Source organism: Chaetodon trifascialis, chromosome 11 (assembly GCF_039877785.1).
Source record: "Chaetodon trifascialis isolate fChaTrf1 chromosome 11, fChaTrf1.hap1, whole genome shotgun sequence".
Lineage (NCBI taxonomy): Eukaryota > Metazoa > Chordata > Actinopteri > Chaetodontiformes > Chaetodontidae > Chaetodon > Chaetodon trifascialis.
The window spans coordinates 9,137,336-9,155,077 of record NC_092066.1 but is presented as its reverse complement, the minus strand read 5'-3'; the positions used below and the strand labels follow the sequence as shown (position 1 = coordinate 9,155,077).

The following is a 17,742-nucleotide window of genomic DNA, read 5'->3' as shown; positions in this document are numbered from 1 at the left end:
CCATCTCTGAGTGTCTCAGTGTCAGAGTTGAAGGAAGCTGTTTCCTCCTCAATGAAAGCAGAGAAGTCAATTTCACTGCAGCACATTACATTACTGCGTTATAGGCAAATGTAATGTGATTACAGTAATGCGGTACTTTGGCGATCAGGCGCCACAAAAACGAGGGATGCACAAATAGAAACAGGGCGAGGAATGACGGGAAAAGAGGAACATGCTCAGAGAGAAAATAAGAAGCAAGTGCAGGGAGTGGATTGGAGGGGGGAGGAAGAGCAGGAGGGAGGGAGGGTGAGAGAAATGAAGCATTGAGAGGAAGGTATGGTCCAGCAGAATGGCCACAGTCAGCAGCTGCTGGTGCGGGAAATCCACATGCAAGGAAGCAGCGGAGCAGAAACTGACCAAAACTCATCTTTCTCACCTTTTATTTGGCGAAAACTGGAGAGGCTTTGTATCCTGGCACACATCTTACAATGTCAGGAAGAGGAATTAAAGTGATGCACTGGGATTATTTGAAGGATTTAGGCTTTTTAAGGAAGGGAAAAAACAAATTAGTAAACATAAATCATGCAAAAGGACAAGGACCCACGAGCAGCAGCAGGAACAGATTTGAGTCCTTCAGATTTAAATAAAGTACGTTTATTTATTTAAATAACGCCTTTCAAGAATAGGCATCACAAAGAGCAATTTAAAAAATACCATAAATACTGGCTGAAGCAGAGTAAAAACAATGTCCATACAGATGAAGGAAAATTCAACAATGGCACCTCCAAACAGGTGAGTTTTGATGTGCTTTTTAAAGGTGATCACGGTGTATTAAATCATCATCCCCACATGTTTAAACTGGCTTTAAAATGTAAAATTGAACAGAAAAATTGAACAAATTATATATTTAAATTGTCCACCTTCACCTAAACTTTACCTTTGCTAAAAACAGGCTTTTCTTTTTGACACTTTGCCCTTCAGGGATCCGTACTTTTCTGTTGTTACATTGATTTTTCTTTATTGTTTCGGAGGTCATAGTTGGTCTTACATCCCGGCTCGTGCCTCTGAAAAGGGCAGAGGATTGTTTAGTTTCACTCATTTCATTGGCAAACAGTGTCATTAAACATTTTGACGTCTTTCAGTTTGTGTATGAAGACAAAAGGCCATTGGAAAGTTTCCCTCATGCAGCAGCACCCAGATGAGCTCCTGCTGGGATGAAAATCGTTTCTCGTTCGCACCCACACTCTTTTACTTTCCTATTACTTTCTCTCTGCTGTGCATCTCCCAGCCCTCCTCACTCCGCCATCATCACCACCCACTCCCCCTACTCCTCTTCCTCTGCCATCTCATTTCTGCAGGCAGAGGGGAAGTGAGGCAGGACATCACACTTAGCTCCCAGTTCTCCTCCACTCCATTGCTCTAATGCAATTAACTCCACTGGTGGGAATAGAAGAGGAGAGCTGGAGAAATTCCTGATTAATCCAATCAAATAGGTCCATGGTCTGTGAGTGTGTGTGTGTGTGTGTGTGTGTGTGTGTGTGTGTGTGTGTGTGTGTGTGTGTGTGTGTGTGTGTGTGTGTGTGTGTGTGTGTGTGTGTGTGTGTGTGTGTGTGTGTGTGTGTGTGAAGACCATTGTCCAAACTGATATAATAATGTTCTTTAATGCACACACACACAGTCCTCCTCTGCCTCGGGCTACAACTTTTTCATGGTAGATCGCATTAGCAAGCAGATATTTTTCTGAGGAGAGAGAAAAGCTGGACAGTCCACTCAACTTCACCAACTTCGGAGCTTTTCAAATAGACAAGGTGCCTCTGTTAGTTAAATAATCTTTAATGGATTCACTCAAGGAGTCCAACTGTAGCTGCATTTATGTGGAGCTTTTTATTCCACGAGTGCCCCGAGCAACAGCTCAGTCAGAATAAAACTGCCATGTATAAAGTTTTTAGATTTCAGTTGTGACAAATAAAAGAAAACTTCAATAAAAGCCACCTCGTGGTTCACCTGTTGAATGTTTCTGAGGTGAAGCAGCTGCTGTTTGCATTAGCTGTTCAGTGTAAGACCTGTGACACGGTGTTAGGAGAGTGAATGGTAAACAGTGAGGCTGATATCAGTGAGACTAAATTAAATACACTAACACGAGCTTTACATGCCGCGCTGCTTCCTGTTAATCACTCACGTACTGCTCTGATTCAGAAGAAGTTGGGACGCTGTGTTAGCATAAATTAAACAGAAAGTGATGTCCTTTTTGACATATTCTGAATTCGATGCAGCGGCACGTTTCAGACAAGTTTGGACAGGAGCAACTAAAGACTCATTGGTAACGGGTGATAGTATCATGGCTGGGTATGAAAGGGGCATCTCAGTCTACAGGCTCACTGTATGCTGGAGTGACCTCTTGCTTCAGTCTAAAGCTCAGCAGCAAACCAGCATTAGTGCAGCAGCACTGCAAAACGTTTGGCAAAGAGCGGCAGGAGTTTCTCCACTGAGCTACCACACATGTCGTGCGCAGAGGTCTTGAAATGTCTGTCTCTTAATCTGTTAACCTGTTGCAGCAGATGGTTTGTCAGACGGAACCACCTGCGGCCGTCCATGGAAACTGTTTGGAAAAGGTCACGTGAACGAACGGTCGAGCCGTTGTCACGCCTAAGCCGCGCCCACGCGTTGCTGCCACTGGTTCCTCCTCGGAAGCTGATTGGTCCGACCGAGCGTGCTTTCTTGAAGCTTGATCCTGTGTGATCTTCAAATCCAGCTGCCTCACAGGGCGAACAGCCTGCGGTCTGACCAGACGACACTGAGAATGTGACATTTGGAGAATTCCTTTGCCGCTTTCGGATTAATTAGAAAAAGATTAACATTTACTCAACGGATGTGAAAATGTCACAGGTAATTGTGTTAATTATCTAATAACAGGACAAAATACATGAGCTCAGATAAATGTCCCGCCACTTAATATCGTGTCTTGAATTTGTTGTCTTTTATGGCAGGATTTCTATTTTTTTCTGCTTTCTGAAAAGCTTTTATTATATTTTTGCTTCATATGAATCAGTTTTCGAGTTCTTGCTTCCTAAATATATCTTCCTGTCAGACACTGAATGCCTGTCTCCATCTTAACAAAGGTTGGTAGACTGTGTAAACACTGAGGACAATGATGTAAATAAGTCCAGACTTTTAATTTTCTATCCTAGATGAGGCCTGAATGGGCTAAAGAAGTTTCCCTCAGTGTTCAGGAGGGAGCTTTGAAGAGGACGCGGTCTCGTTCAGTAAATATTGGAGCTCGACTCATTCGTTTCAAAGTGATTCATTGTTTGCGTTACTCCAGAGCATTTTATTCATCTGTATCATGTCTCTGTGATTGATGTAAGGTATGGCGGGGCCTGAAGTATGGCATAACTCACCTCTTTTTAACTTCTCCGTGTCTTGTTAAATGCTGGGAGGATATTTTTCACCTGCACTGGGACAGAAAGATAGAGGTGGGTCTTTTCGGCTGCTCTGGAGATGCTCTTACAGAAGACTCTTGCGTTTGAAAAGGTCACACTACGCTCGCTTGTTATCTTGAAGAACTGGAAATGAGCTTTTGCATCGGCTTTTAAACAGTGGCTGCGTGAAATGACTTCCTCAATACGCTTGGAGAAACGATAGCAGTGACTCTGGTGAAAAGTTCAATAAGATTTGAGGAATATTTTAAAGAGGTCTGGAGAAAGACTTGGACTCTGTGCCTCCGTTAGTTAAGCAGACTATAATGTTTAATGGATTCGCTCTAGCTGTATTTGCGTTTATATGGAGCCTTTTGCTCCACTGCTGACCAGAGAAACAGCTCAATCAGGATATAATTGCCTCATGTAAAGCTCCAAGAGTTCAGCCCATTGCATTTCCAGTAACTTCACAATAAAAGCCACCCTGTGCTTCACCAGCTGAATGTTTTGTCAAGCGGCAGCAGTGTGAAATATTCAGCCTGCATTCGCAATTTGACTTGGCCAAAAATCAGAAGCGCTGGCTTTCATCTCGCTATGGCGCCAACATCTAGTCCTGACCCAGTCTCTGAAGACGGAGTGGTCTACTTCTGTCTCCACTTTTGTTACCCTGCTGTTCCCAATCGCTTTTACTTGACTCGCCAAAAAAAAAAAAAAAGTCAGAAAATGCTTAAAGGTCCCACACACTGGGGAATTTTACAGCAGCCACCTACCTGCTGTGTTTCAGTGGAGCGGTCTGTCGAATGTGTCTGCTCTGGATTATATACATCACACTGAGAGCGCTGAAGCTTTCCATGCTGCAGCTCCACTATATCCTCACAGTCCTTTCCCTTACATAATATTCACACTACGCTGTCACGCCATGTTACTGCCCACCGCCTGTCAGAGTAGTGAAAAATAATGACCGCGCTGATGTGCTGCTGGAGTGTTTGTGTGTCGGCACTCAGGCTGACGTTTTGTTTTGGTTCAAGGACGCGATTCTGTCGACGAGAATGAAGAGGAGCCAGCTGATTAGTGAGCGCACACTTCATTACAACTGACACACATATGCATGCACAAAAGCACGCTCACAAAAACACACAACCCGACAAGGTCGGAACTGAAGTGGATGTTTCTTATGGACATTTTTTGCACATAATGTCCCTCTGAAACCCAGCAAACCCTATTAGACTGAACAGCCCTGAGCTTCATTTATCACAGTGTTGGAGCGTGCATACGTGTGGAATAGTAAGAGCTTTGCCTTGTGTGTGTGTGTGTGTGTGTGTGTGTGTGTGTGTGTGTGTGTGTGTGTGTGTGTGTGTGTGTCTTGGACCAGCATTTAATCATCATGCATAGATTCATATTGACAGATGATGAGATGGAGAGCCAGCCCACCCTCAGAGTGTTTTGTGAGACTTTCAAAGAGGATTTTTTTTGAACGCAGACAGGGAAGTTAACGGCGACACAAGGACGCAGCCAAAGACACAGATTTCAAGGAAGCTCTGATAATCTTTCACACAAGCACAACACACTCCGATCAACTTGTGTTTGGGACGCCGGCGAACTGCCTCCACTTTCTCTGAGGATTATTTGCTTGATTGCTTGAAGTGTTACGGTCCAGTTGACCGTCACCTCGGACTAAAAAGTGGACACGCAGGCTTCAAATGATTTCATTAGACAAACGGATCGGTAATGTGGTTTATTCTTTCATCTGCACGCTTGTATTAGAAGTCTGAGTCACCCTCATACCCATTTCTGCTGTGACTTACCTTAAAGCTGAAGTAAATCCAGTGCATTGTTTGCTTTTAAATGTGTTGTATCGAATGGTTTCAGCCTGCACTCATTTATTTGTCTTGGCCACTTGGGGGCAGCACAACAAGCTGTAAATTGACCTTGTTAGTAACGGCTGGTTATTTACACGTCTTGACGATACAGAGCAACATCATCATTCACCAGTTAGTTGCTAACTTTGTCTGTCTGCCCGCTCAGTGCTGGACAGATGGTGTGCAGCCGGTTTATCGAAAAAGCTTAATCTGAAAAGTTTGTCTGAAAAAAGCCGTTTGCTGCTGCTCCAAACAAGGCTGATGAGACTGAACCACAACAATAAAGAGCTAAAACAAAGTGGGAAGCTAGGTGTAGCTATGCAAGACTACTTTTTACTCCACTGCATCTTTCTGACTGATATTATTACTTTACAGATTAAATTACTACGTAAGAGCATACATATATGATAATAATATAAACTCCAATAACCCCTTGTAACCCCTTACAAAAAGGTATGTCCACTCCGGGTCCCTTGTCACATTTCAAATGTCTATGAGTCATTAGCTTTTCCACAGAGGAGACATTTCCCCTTTAAACCTCTCAGGTGGTTACATTTCAATAGCTGACTGAGGCCCAAACGGGTGAAACTATTCAACATTTCACAAACGTGCAGAGATGAAAAATGAATCCAAATTTCTGTAGTAAATCTTTGCTTTTCTTCTTTGCCATTAATCTTCTTACAACCCTGCAGATTTATCTTGTGATGCATTGGAGGGGAGTGACCCCTCGGCCGGAAACCACTGGAATAAAACTGTATTTAAAACTAGCTCCACCTCGGCCAACTACAACGGTCTATGCAATGATGTGCCACTATTTATATCAATATTAATATTAGCACTTTTCCTTCAGGAGGATTTTAAATACAGGACTTACAGAGTATTTTACATTGTGGTTTTGGTACTTTAACTTAATAATGAATCTGCTACCACCGCTGCACAAGTCTCATCAAAACACAGCCAAAAACACCAAAACAAACACATTTTTATCTGCTCTGAAATATGTATCAGGAACTGAATCTGAAATTCTATAGATAATGTATGAAGATTCGTACTGAAACATATGAAGAAGCAGAGATTCTCATTCGTAGCTCAAGCCTTACGGACTCTGCAGGGCAGCGGGCACAAAGGCGATTATTTTAAAGATGCATAACCGTGCATAATGTATAACTAAGCTCGCTGCACTGAAAAATCTGTGGAAGAGAAGAAGAGGACGGTCTTGCTCACCCTCGCACTTTCACATTATTTGCACCATAATAAATCTCTAAATTATGCAAATGCATGCATGCATGCTCATATGTGCACACGCGCACACACTGACAAAGGCAATCATCTATGCATGTGTGCCAAGTCAGCAAAGTCACTGAGACTTGAGAGAGACAAAAAAAGTGAGACAAAGCTGTGTTGTTTTGTTTTCCAATGAATTTATTTACAGGAGGCTTGTTTGGATGGAGTTTGGGTCGTGCCTCTTATGGTTGATGTGCTTTTGATGGCACAGGGCTGCATTCTGGGTTATTTACATTTCGCTGGTCTGTAAAGGAGAGAAGAAAAATAAAAGGGGAAGGGAGGGAAAAAAGAGAGGAGGGGAGAACTGAGGGAGAAGAGACGAGCTGAGAGATAAAGAAAGGAGAGGGTGGGAGGAAGGTGAAAAGAAGCAAGCCGTGAAGAGAAAAGCATCGAGGTGAGGTGAAAAGAACATGAAGAAGGGGGATATGAAAAGAGAGAGAGGAGAAGTGGAAAGGAGGTGCGATGGAAGAATTCAGCCAATATACCAACACAGCCTAGCTTAGCATAATTACTGGATGCAGAGGGAGCTTGCACAGGAAGTTCAGAAGTTATATCACCTCTCTGGGGGAATAGTTTGACAGTTTGGAAAATAAAAATTAATTTTGCTTTCTTAACAAGAGCTACAAGAGAAGATTAATGCCATTCTCACGTCTGTACGTTAAATATGTGCCTTAGCCTGGCATATTCAGGGAAACTGGCATCAGCCTTGCGGAGCAATAATAGGGGGAAAAACAGAGAAGGAGAGAAATAAGAAATAAGAGAAGAGGAGAAATAAACAGATCAGAAAATCAGTTAAATAGAAAAGAGAGAAGGAAGTTTGGGGGAAGAAGGAGAAAGTGGTGAGTAAAGAGACAAGAGGAAGCACTGGAAGTGCAGGGGAGACGAGCAGTTGTGGAGGAGCAATATCAGGCATGGATGCCTTTTAAGACAGCGAGACTGCACGAATCAGAGCGTTGCGACAAATAAAAATTGCTCATTCAGGACACACTTATACAATCCTTTCTGTCATTGCAGGTATGAATATCAATGCCTCTGCCAGCCTCTGGGTTTAAATCGGGCTTTATGTGGAACAAATCTGTTGTTTGTGTTGCCGCCACTCCGTTTGTTGTTGCATTAGATATAAATCTCTCTGCAGGTTTGCCCTTGTATTGCATCACTGTGGTAATACAACGTTACCGCTCTGTCTCAAAGTTCTGATCTCACGCTTTGTTTAAACTGACGCGCTCTAAATCCCAGCCTTTTCCCCAGCTGGTGTCCGCAAAGTTCACAGCTCCTCGATTTGTTTCTCCGGGCGCCATAAACATCTCCGACTCGAGCTGAGGTTGTTCAGCGAGAGCCGAGGGGGTCTCTGTTTGTTTGTTCATTTGTTCGTGTGCTACACAGTTTGTATTGTGCTGCCTTTAGGGGGATTATGAAACGCCCCGAGAACCCTGAGCGAAGAAGTGCGGTGAGTGCTTGAATGCCACGAGCCAGCAGAAGTCAGAGAAGAATATTTTGGTGTTAATGGGTCGAGATTTCAGATGTACCACCACAAATTCTTCCACCTTAGATATAGGTTTGGATTTATCTTACTTTAATATGTCTAAATACAGTATTTATATTCCCATTGAAGGAGTTATTGACCGCTGTAATCATTCCTCTTCCATACTGGAAGTCCGTTTTTGACTGTTAAAATCAGCCTAATGTTATGTCTCCTGCGTGGAAAGAGTGCAGCTGCTCTCTGCATTGGAAATAATAGATAATATAATGGATGGCTCAGCAAGGAAACGCAGAAGATTTATTCATTTATATTCACTTATTTGTATTCCAGTGATGCTTTTCTGTGGAGAAATGGTTAGTCCATTAAGAGATTGACAAAAAAAATGGAATTTTTGCTGATTGTTTAATCGTTTAAGTTCAAGCAAAACTACCAAAATATTCAGTTGTAGCTTCTCATGTGAAGATGTCCTGTTTTTTTCAGTATCATGTGACAATAACCTGATCATTTTTGGGGTTTTTGACATCACCTCAAGCACACTTTGTAGACCAAACGCTTGATCAATCAATGGAAAAAAAGTAATTGAGAGATTAATCAATAATGAAAATATGTGCCTATCAGCTCGGGTTATGGGAACAAGTGTTGGTAATTTTCCTTTGTTTTGTGACGTTTTATAAACTAAATGAATAATCAGTGGATGACAAAAACAGATTAAAAGATAATGAAAATAATAATTAGTTTCGGCTCCACTTCATTTCTTCATGAAACCTCAGGTGCTCTCCCTCTCTTGTCACTTTGTTATTTATTCTCTTATTCTGCGTCTTTTCTTCCCTCGTCTCTGTCTTTATTTGTTTCCTCCTCTCTCTCTCTCTAATAGATATTGTATCTTTGTGTGTTGCAGAATCACTCTGAATGGGATGAAGGTGTCCAGGCCAGACGTTCGCATCGGCCGCTACAGAATGATTAAACACGAGAGAGACAAACACAACGAGCCCAACCCGCAGAGGTACTGCATCATTGTCCAAACTCGTTCTCCGGCTTCGCATTCGGATCGATCGCGCTGCTTTTGTGTCGTAGCTACATGGTTCAGATGTTTCTTTCCAACTTTTTCGTCTCCATCGGAGAGAATTATGATTATGTGGCACCGCAAAGGGCACGCTATCAATAACATGTCCTTGTGATTAGTGTTAGTTACGGAGCCACGGACTGAAACATGAGGAAGTCCTCTGTCCTTTGTCATCCACACAATCTGCCTTCATTCTGCCCACTTCAGCTGAAATTACATGTTAAAAATATGTTAAGCTTTTATCAGTGATGGTTTCATTTAGATGTTCAAAATCCCCACCTGAGAGCTGCCTGCTGTTGACCTCTGACCTCATGTATTATTTATTATATGAAGTCTGTTATTATAGATTATTTTTCTAACTGCTTCACTGGCTGCTGAGATTTATATGCTCATATGCCGTTTTTTTGGTGGACAGTCCAATGTTGGAGTTTGGGGGGTTGATGTTATTTGCTGAGGTAAATTTGGGCAAACATGCGATATTTTGAAAGTTTCAGTGAATAATAACTCTCGTAAAATCAGAAATTGTCCTTTAAGGCAGTCATTAATTATGCTGCGAGATAAAAAGAGCAGCACGGTGGAGCAGCAGGTAGTGTGCATGCCTCACAGCAAGAAGGTCACCGGTTCAATCCCTGGGTTGGACAGGGCCTTCCTGTTTGCATGTTGACAGCTGGGATAGGCTCCAGCCCCCCCGCAACCCCAAAAAGGGATAGTCGGGTATGGAAAATGGATGGATGGACTTCCGATCTCGCTTTTTCACCTGTTAAAGTCATTTACTGACCTCCGGTGGTTTAACTTCTCACCTTGCTGCAGTGATGCACAGGTGTGCTCCAGCACCCAGTGACATCACTGTGGGGTGTGGTTACGGGTGCAACAAAGCACATTACTGACATCATTCACTACGTTTACATGCGGTCAATATTCCGGTTTCTGAAACATTAACGTTAAGTTACTCTTTACTTTTACTCTTTCAGTATTTATCATTTTAAATGACAAACAGTCTCCTGAAACTAAAATGTGTCTTTGTCTTCTTCTGTTTGTGTCTTTCCTGTCAGCCTTCGTTATTAACAGGATACATGAGAGAAACACACTCCAACCCCACAGTTGTCACAAGTCTCTAAAATGATACATTATTTATTTTTTCCATCATTTATTTATTCTGTTAAGTGGTCCATTATATTTTCTGCACATCTTATTTCCAGTGTTTCATTGTCTTCCCCTCGCTGCCAGGAATTCTCCTGGTGGACAAATCCTGAATCCTTTATATGTTTGATTTTTGTTGGTTTTACAGTAGTCAAATTTAAGTCCATCGACTCAGAAATACCAACCATGTGTAAGTTTTGAATGACCTAAAAACCCCGGGAGGGTCCTGGTGTGAAGCTGCTCTCCAAACTACTGAGGGCCTCAGTGTCCTCAGTGGAAGCTACAGCACAGGATATACTGTATGTCTAACTACTCTTTACTATTCTAACAACTATACTATCCAACTGAGACAGTTTCTCTGTCATAAAGCCAGAAAAAAGCCCTTAATATGGTCTTACAGTGAGTCCGGTGCTTTTTCTGTTTTAGGAGAGAAACATGTTTCCTAACTGACAAAACATTTCACTCATCACAGGATGTTAAAAGATTCATGCATGAAGCGCTTGAACTGCATGAAGACACGAGGACATGTTTCATAAATAAAACACACGCATTAAAAAGATGCCAGAAGAACCTCTGGTCCTCAAAGTGTTAATTAAAATTCAGCTTCTGCAGCTTGAGACCGAAACTACTGAATGAGTCGTGGTAGTTTTGGTGAAGTCATCAGATCTGTGGATAAAGATTTCATCAGATGGGAAAGCTTGCTCCTCCTGGCCGCTAAAAGATTGGAAGATTTTAAAATGGCAAGGACAAAACATTTTTAATAAACCAAAAATTGCCTTTCGGCGATTGCGCCCGGGGGCTTAAATGTTGCTCTTTTTGCCGTTCCCATTTAAATTGCTTTTCAGACAAATGTGTAAAAATGCTTCCTGTGTAAGTGTGTTATTTTATGGTTTGATGAATGAGACCCAACATGCAGAGATGAGCCCTTCTAGACACATTAATCACCAGGAGTATAGCACCTCACATTAAGCTGCTTAAATGTGGATTATCACTGTTTATTCTCCTCTAAGAGCCCCCGTTTTCACGCCTGGATGGGCCGGGCAACGATGCCTCTCAACACAAAAATCGATAGCTGCTGTTGCTGGGCCAGAATGAAGATATAGTGAACTCTGTCCCCTCTTCCAATATTGTTTTAGTTTGATCTCATGCGACGTTATTGTATCACAGCATTCTGACAGGAACTACGTCAGGGCGCGCAGCTGAGGTCTCGTTCAGTTGCGGCTCCTAAATTGGTTTATAAGGAGATTAAAAATGCAGGCAGCGAGAGTGTGTGAGAGACGAGTGACAGCCCAACAAACTGTGATGTGTTTGATTTGAATTTTGCATATAGCCGCAGAACGTATGTTGTTTGAGTCTCTGATGCATAATATATCACATGTTCAGTGAAATATTCTGTTTGGTTTGAACATTTGAAGAAGTTCAGTCTAAACATGAAGGGAGAACGAGAATTTGAACTTTTCAAAGCCTCAGCTCGAAACTTTTCGAAGATCTGGTTTAAATTGTTGCTGGATATTTAATTTAAAGAAAGCGAATCACACTTTAATGGCTTCACTTGTGTTTGCTGCACCTGCGTGTGAACTCACATTCATTCACTTCCAAAAGCTCATAAGTACAAAGTTAGCTTAATAAATTCTGAGTTGGCGCTGAAAACTGATTGTTCAGCTTGTGGTTAAAAGAGTCTGAGCCCAACATTTTCATTCCTGATGTGAGAAATTAAGGCTTTTTAATGGTGAGGATATGATGTAACACCTTCACTGATTATTCTGCTTCACTTCTTTAGTAATGCTAATGGTTATTGTAAGAAGCAGGCAGCGACTTATTTATCTGAAAAGGTGGTAAAACGCGAAGTGTTCGGTTTCTAAGGAGCTTGAACAGAGGAAACCTTGCTCACATCCTGGCCTCACATTCATACCTTTCACTGACTGCTGTTGATGTGATGACGTATAGTGTGCTCGTCTCTATGCCGACAGTTAAGAATGAAATCCACCCACTTATACAGGTGTGGGAGGGAGGAAAATTAGGCAAAAGAGGAGGCTATGACGTCAGCTGAAAAGAAAAGGAAGGTTGTTTTTAATTACCTGCTGAATGCCGCAGAGACGTGAAACCTGTCTGTAGAAAAAGGATGAAAATATGTTTGGAACTTTTTTTTTTCTTGCTCACCTCCTGATAGAGGTAAGATCTTAAGCCCGAGCCCGAGCCCGAGCCCGACCCGGCCCGAAATTCGGCCCGGGTCGGGCCCAAAATGTCAATTATTAACTTTGGGTCGGGTCGGGCCGGGCTTCTCTCTCGCTAATTTTTTTTAAATAAATATATATTTATTTGAAGTCTGTAATAACCAAATACACGGCTCGGGACACGCGCGCGCTTTACGCAGCGCTCAATGCCAGATGTTCAAGAGGACGAGACCCGAGACTGAACTCCCGCACAATACGCACTTTACACCGAGATGACCGCCCTGGACCACCTACCTCAGCAGGTCTGACTTCTGCAAACAGCAGCTGGTCCAGAAACATGTATGAATGGATTCATCCGTGCGCGCAGTCTCCAGCGGAGGATTTTTAAAGTCTGTTTGTTTCCGCCTTTGGTAACGAAGACTACAGTGAACCTGCTGCGCTCTGGAGGCTTTACCCCGTGTATCTCAGATGCCCTTCCTTGTGATCTACAATGAAGCCCAGAGACCTGCTCCTGCTGCCGTTCCTCTCCTTGTCAGAGAGGCGCGTCCACGTGAGCACAATATCACACACAGAAATATCTTTAACAAACTTTTCCAGCGTTATTTCATTGTGTAAATGCATTTATAATGATCATAAAAATATGTAGATTATTTTAACATTAAGAAAACTTATATATATAAAATATATAAAAAAATATACATAAAATTTCGGGTTTGTTCCGGGCTCGGGCCTGCAAATCAAGTTAATTGATCGGGCCGGGTCGGGCTTTAATACCCGCGGGCCTGGGTCGGGTCGGGCTGGATTTTTTAGGGCCGATCTTACCTCTACCTCCAGATCCTGCGTTTATTAAGCATTTATTGACCTTCTATGAACTCGATATGCCAAAAATCACCTGTTGGAGGCATCTGCACGTGAGACAAATTAGCCAAAAGTGGAGCTTTGCGACAAGTTCACACTGCAACTCCAACTAGTGAGACGCCAGACGTCCACCTTAGAAGTGCTTTAACTTTAAACGTAACAATCTACACTGTGAAATGGCAGCAATAACTTAAATGTGGAGATGTGTGAAATAACCAGGCCTGCGTAATATGTCATCAATCATCGTTTTGTGTGTGTGTGTGTGTGTGTGTGTGTGTGTGAGTGAGTATGTACGTGTGTGTGTTAGAGAGAGGAAGATTCAGCCATCCCTCAGTAATTGCCTGCTGAAATGACACCAATAGAGGAGAGGGCCGGCTAGGTCAGACTAGTCTAGTTGCCTTCATCAAAATCAATAAATCAACCACTAGACTGAAAGAAAGTGTGCGTGTGTGTGTGTCTGAGTTTAGGCCGGCGTGTGTGTGTCTGCTTGATACTCAATTCCTGTTTTCCTTCCTCGTCTCGCTCATCGCTCTGTGCTCTCTCTCTGGTCTGCGGACCAGACTTCCTCAATAAGAGGTGACACCAACAGGGACGCTATTTATTTGGGGCCGATACATTATTCATAACTGTGGCGAGGAGGAGAAAATAGCGGCGTATTAGTAGGCACAAACTTCATTTTTTACAGCCCTTCTGGACACTCGTTATAGCGTCTCGGAAATTTCGGCTTAAAGGATCTTTTGAAAAGAAGTGGCATTTGGACTTAACTCAAGCGTGGCGGCTCAGAATAATCAGGAGGTTGTGAAAGGAGGGATGGCCACCTCATGGCGGCATCCAGGCAGTGTGGATGGGAGGAGAGAGGCGTTTGCTTCTTCCTTTACTCTCTCTGTATCTCAGAACATTTTAATTCATCGCTCTCCATCTGCTGAAGTTTGAGGGTTCTTCGATTTCTCTGCAAGAGAGCGTTAAACCCTCCGTCTGTCAAGTCATCTGGTATTTTGTGGTTGGGAAAAATCTGACAAAAAAGGGGAAAAAATTAGGTAACGGCAAGAGTTGTTCGGTTACCAGAAGTGAGTGAGGTATCTCACTTTAGCAAGCAGTGCTTTGAGCTACATGCTAACATCTGCGTGCTCAGAATGACAGTTCTAACAAAGAGTTGTTTAGCATGTTTACCATGTTCTCCATCTTGATTTAGCATATTAGCATACAAATTTTTGCTAATTAATGCTAAACACAAAGCTGAGGCTGTGGCAATGTCAGTAGTTTTACAGGGATTTGCTTATAAATCAAAGTGTTGGACAAAATGAGATTTTGACCTGATGATGATGATGATGATGATGATGATGATGATGATGATGACGGTAGAGGAAAGGTCAGGAGGTGACCTTTATTTAAGCAGGAAGTCACATTGAGATTAAAACCTCTTTGACAAGTGAGACTGAGCCAAAACCAAAGCAGCATCAAGTCACAGTGTCAGTAAACACAACACAGGCGCTTTGCATTTTTGTTTGTTAGTTGAAACTACTGCCGCTAGCAGTGACCTCTTCCATTACTCTGCGCTTTTATTAGAATTTAACAAGTTTCCATGAAGAAAAACGCTGGTTTCTTTTCCCTGAAGAACAGATGCAGGTCTGAGTTCTGCCAAGATCATACGATACCATATTGGTCTTGTGTGAGATGATCACTGAATCACATTAGGCATCATGGGGTCATAAATTATGAACCACGGCTCGCCGAGACGCACAGCTGCAGCTTAGAGTTCGGTCTGGATTGACATTTGTGACTTGCGCAGCAGTTAAGCGACAGGTAAAGTCGCAGGGACCCTCTTCACTCCCCCGCCTTCCACAGCTTTATGATTGAAAGTGAACCTGGAACCACTCACATCTGCAGCAGCAACCAACAACATCCATTTGTCTTTTAGAAATGCCTCTTAAAAAACCCAGTTTTACGAGCCGGGCCGAGCACACCGGCCTGTCACTCAGTTACACCGATAAACTGCGCTTTTGATTCCGCTCTTTGTCTTCAGGTGCGGGGTCGCCTCTCTGTTTAGATTCAGATTAATGATTGAGCCTTTTGGGAGAGTTTATCTGGAGTACCTGCGTAATGTCCAGCGTTTACCAAGGGAAGCGCCGTCTCGACTGTTTGATGAATGTTTACTGTCTCCTCTGCATTCAGACACACACATACACACACGTTGGCTCAAACGTGCACGCGCTCTCACACAGGAGTCCATTCTCTCAGCCTGTTCGGAGATGCTGGTTAGGCATAGCAATGAGATATTGGGCCAGCGGAAGCAAGAAAGAGGCACATTCATCACCAGCCTGGAGTATCGGTTAGCACACACACACACACACACACACACACACACACACACACACACACACACACACACACACACACACACACATTTTGTCTTGCAAAGGCGCTTCATGCATTGCAAATGAACTAGTCTCCCAGTAACATTGTTCAATATTCCATTCATATGTTATCATCGTGGGACAGTGCAGATAGAGGGTGTATGGGGTGTGTTTGAGTGTGTGTGTTTGGGTTGATTTATGTCTGTGTGTGTGTGTGTGTGTGTGTGTGTGTGTGTGTGTGTGTGTGTGTGTGTGTGTGTGTGTGTGTGTGTGAATAGCCTATGTAAAAATGTAGAAGTGTAGTAAATTTAGTCTCATTTAAAGTCCCTTAAAGGAGTATTTTGACGTTTTGGGCGATAGTCACTTGCCCAAAGAGTTAGATGAGAAGATTGATACCATTCACGTGTTTGCACGGTAACACACTACTGCAAGCAGCCGGTTAGCTTAGCTTAGCATAAAGACTGGAAATAGAGGGAAATCGCTAGCATGGCTCTGCCCGGCAATAACAACATCTGCCCACCAGCCGCTCTAACTTTCACTAATTAACATCTCATTTGTTTCATCCGTACAAAAAGAAAAGTGTAAATTCAACAATTCAGTGATTTACTTCCCCCTTGTTCCCAGTCTTTGTGCTAAATTAAGCTAACCAGCTGCTCATCGTAGCTTCATATTTAGCATCCGGTGGTATTAATCTATGGTAAGATTAAGCATGTTTCCCAAAATGATGAACTGTTCCTTGGAGACATTTCTCTACAACAGGGTGAAAGGGGCCAGCTCAAAATACATGACACCAGAACAAAATAGCCCCCTGTAGCCGGCATGACGAGCTCTTGTTGAGATCCTACACCAGAAATGTTTTCCATCGAGACCCTCTGTGGAATTAAAATAGAGCTTTTCTTAGCCCAGTTACGGCTCAGCCTGGAAATCAGGCTAATGAATATGTAAGGAGGACTGTCTTTGTCTCGCCCTCTAAAATAAAAGTAAGACTAATAGTTTCGAGATGAAGCACTGTGTCGCCCACAGATTGAGTGTACGTGCATCTGATATTCTCTGTACGTATGTAGGGATTAGTTTACTGCTTTTAATCCTGCTAGATTCATCGAAAGATTTCTGTTTTTTGCCGCAGGTCTTATTCACTTAATTTTTAATATCAGTCTATCTTGCTCCCTCCATCTGTCACTCTTTTTCTTAGAAATATTTATATATCTGCAGATCTATCCTCCATTTTTTCCCCCTGCCACCCAGCCCTCATTTCTCTTCATTCATTTCATGTCACCTGCCTTGTCTCCTCTCCTCTCCTTCCTTTCCTTGCACCCTTTATCTTAAACCAATTCCCGTCCTTTCACATCAAGGTGCCAATCCTTGGTAGAAGTCAGAGAACATGTAATTCTGTTTGTATCTTATTTTATTATATTGTTCACTGGCAAGATCCCTGACAATACTTTTCCTGCTCCCATTCATGCCAATAAAGCGGTTTTTTGATTAGATTTGCGAGAAGGGGAAAGCGACGCAGAGAGAGCAGAGAGATCCTCACTAGTCAGTTCTGACAAGGCCCCGTAGACTCAGTGGTCCATGTCGGAGCGAAGTGTCAACTCCAGTTGCACGTCCAAGCATATCATTAAGAAAACGTCTTTTGTTGGAGTCAGTCACCGCTGTCTTCCCAAAAGGCCGAGCGTTTGCACAAATCAGCTTTTTCACTGTTCACAGACGGTAAAAAAAAAAAATGGCACTTTTAAGACAAGAGTACTGTAAACATGCTGTTAGACACTCACACACCGTGGCCTAATTTCCATCCTGACTGGCTGCAAAAACTGATGCCACTACAGGAGTGACAGGAGAGTTTGTGTTTTGAATGCGGTCTAATGCCAGAGGTTGCATCACAAACTGAAGCGCAGCAGCAGCAGCAGCAGCAGCAGCAGCAGCAGCAGCAGCACTGCGTAACTGTTTGACACACTGTGTGAATAATTTTTTATTAAAATCAGAGCAGATTCTAACATAAGAGCAGATTCTGATGTAACCCTTGAATCACAGCCAATGAGGAAGGAGATTCCAGCATAATTCAAACATACCCAGGCGGATGTGATATATATATATATATATATATATATAATACTGATGCTGAGTCTCTGCAATGC

At 42.8% G+C, this 17,742-nt stretch overlaps 1 protein-coding gene across 2 annotated transcripts in view; it reads left to right on the top strand.

Annotated features, from left to right (window-relative positions):
- The window catches only part of b4galt2 (UDP-Gal:betaGlcNAc beta 1,4- galactosyltransferase, polypeptide 2), a 172,979-nt gene that overhangs the window by 149,884 nt on the left and 5,353 nt on the right, over window positions 1-17,742 (top strand). For both annotated transcript variants that reach the window (XM_070973854.1, XM_070973855.1), the window contains exon 7: window positions 8,917-9,021. In XM_070973854.1, the coding sequence (XP_070829955.1) occupies window positions 8,917-9,021 (105 nt within the window). The remainder of the gene's footprint in view (window positions 1-8,916; window positions 9,022-17,742) is intronic.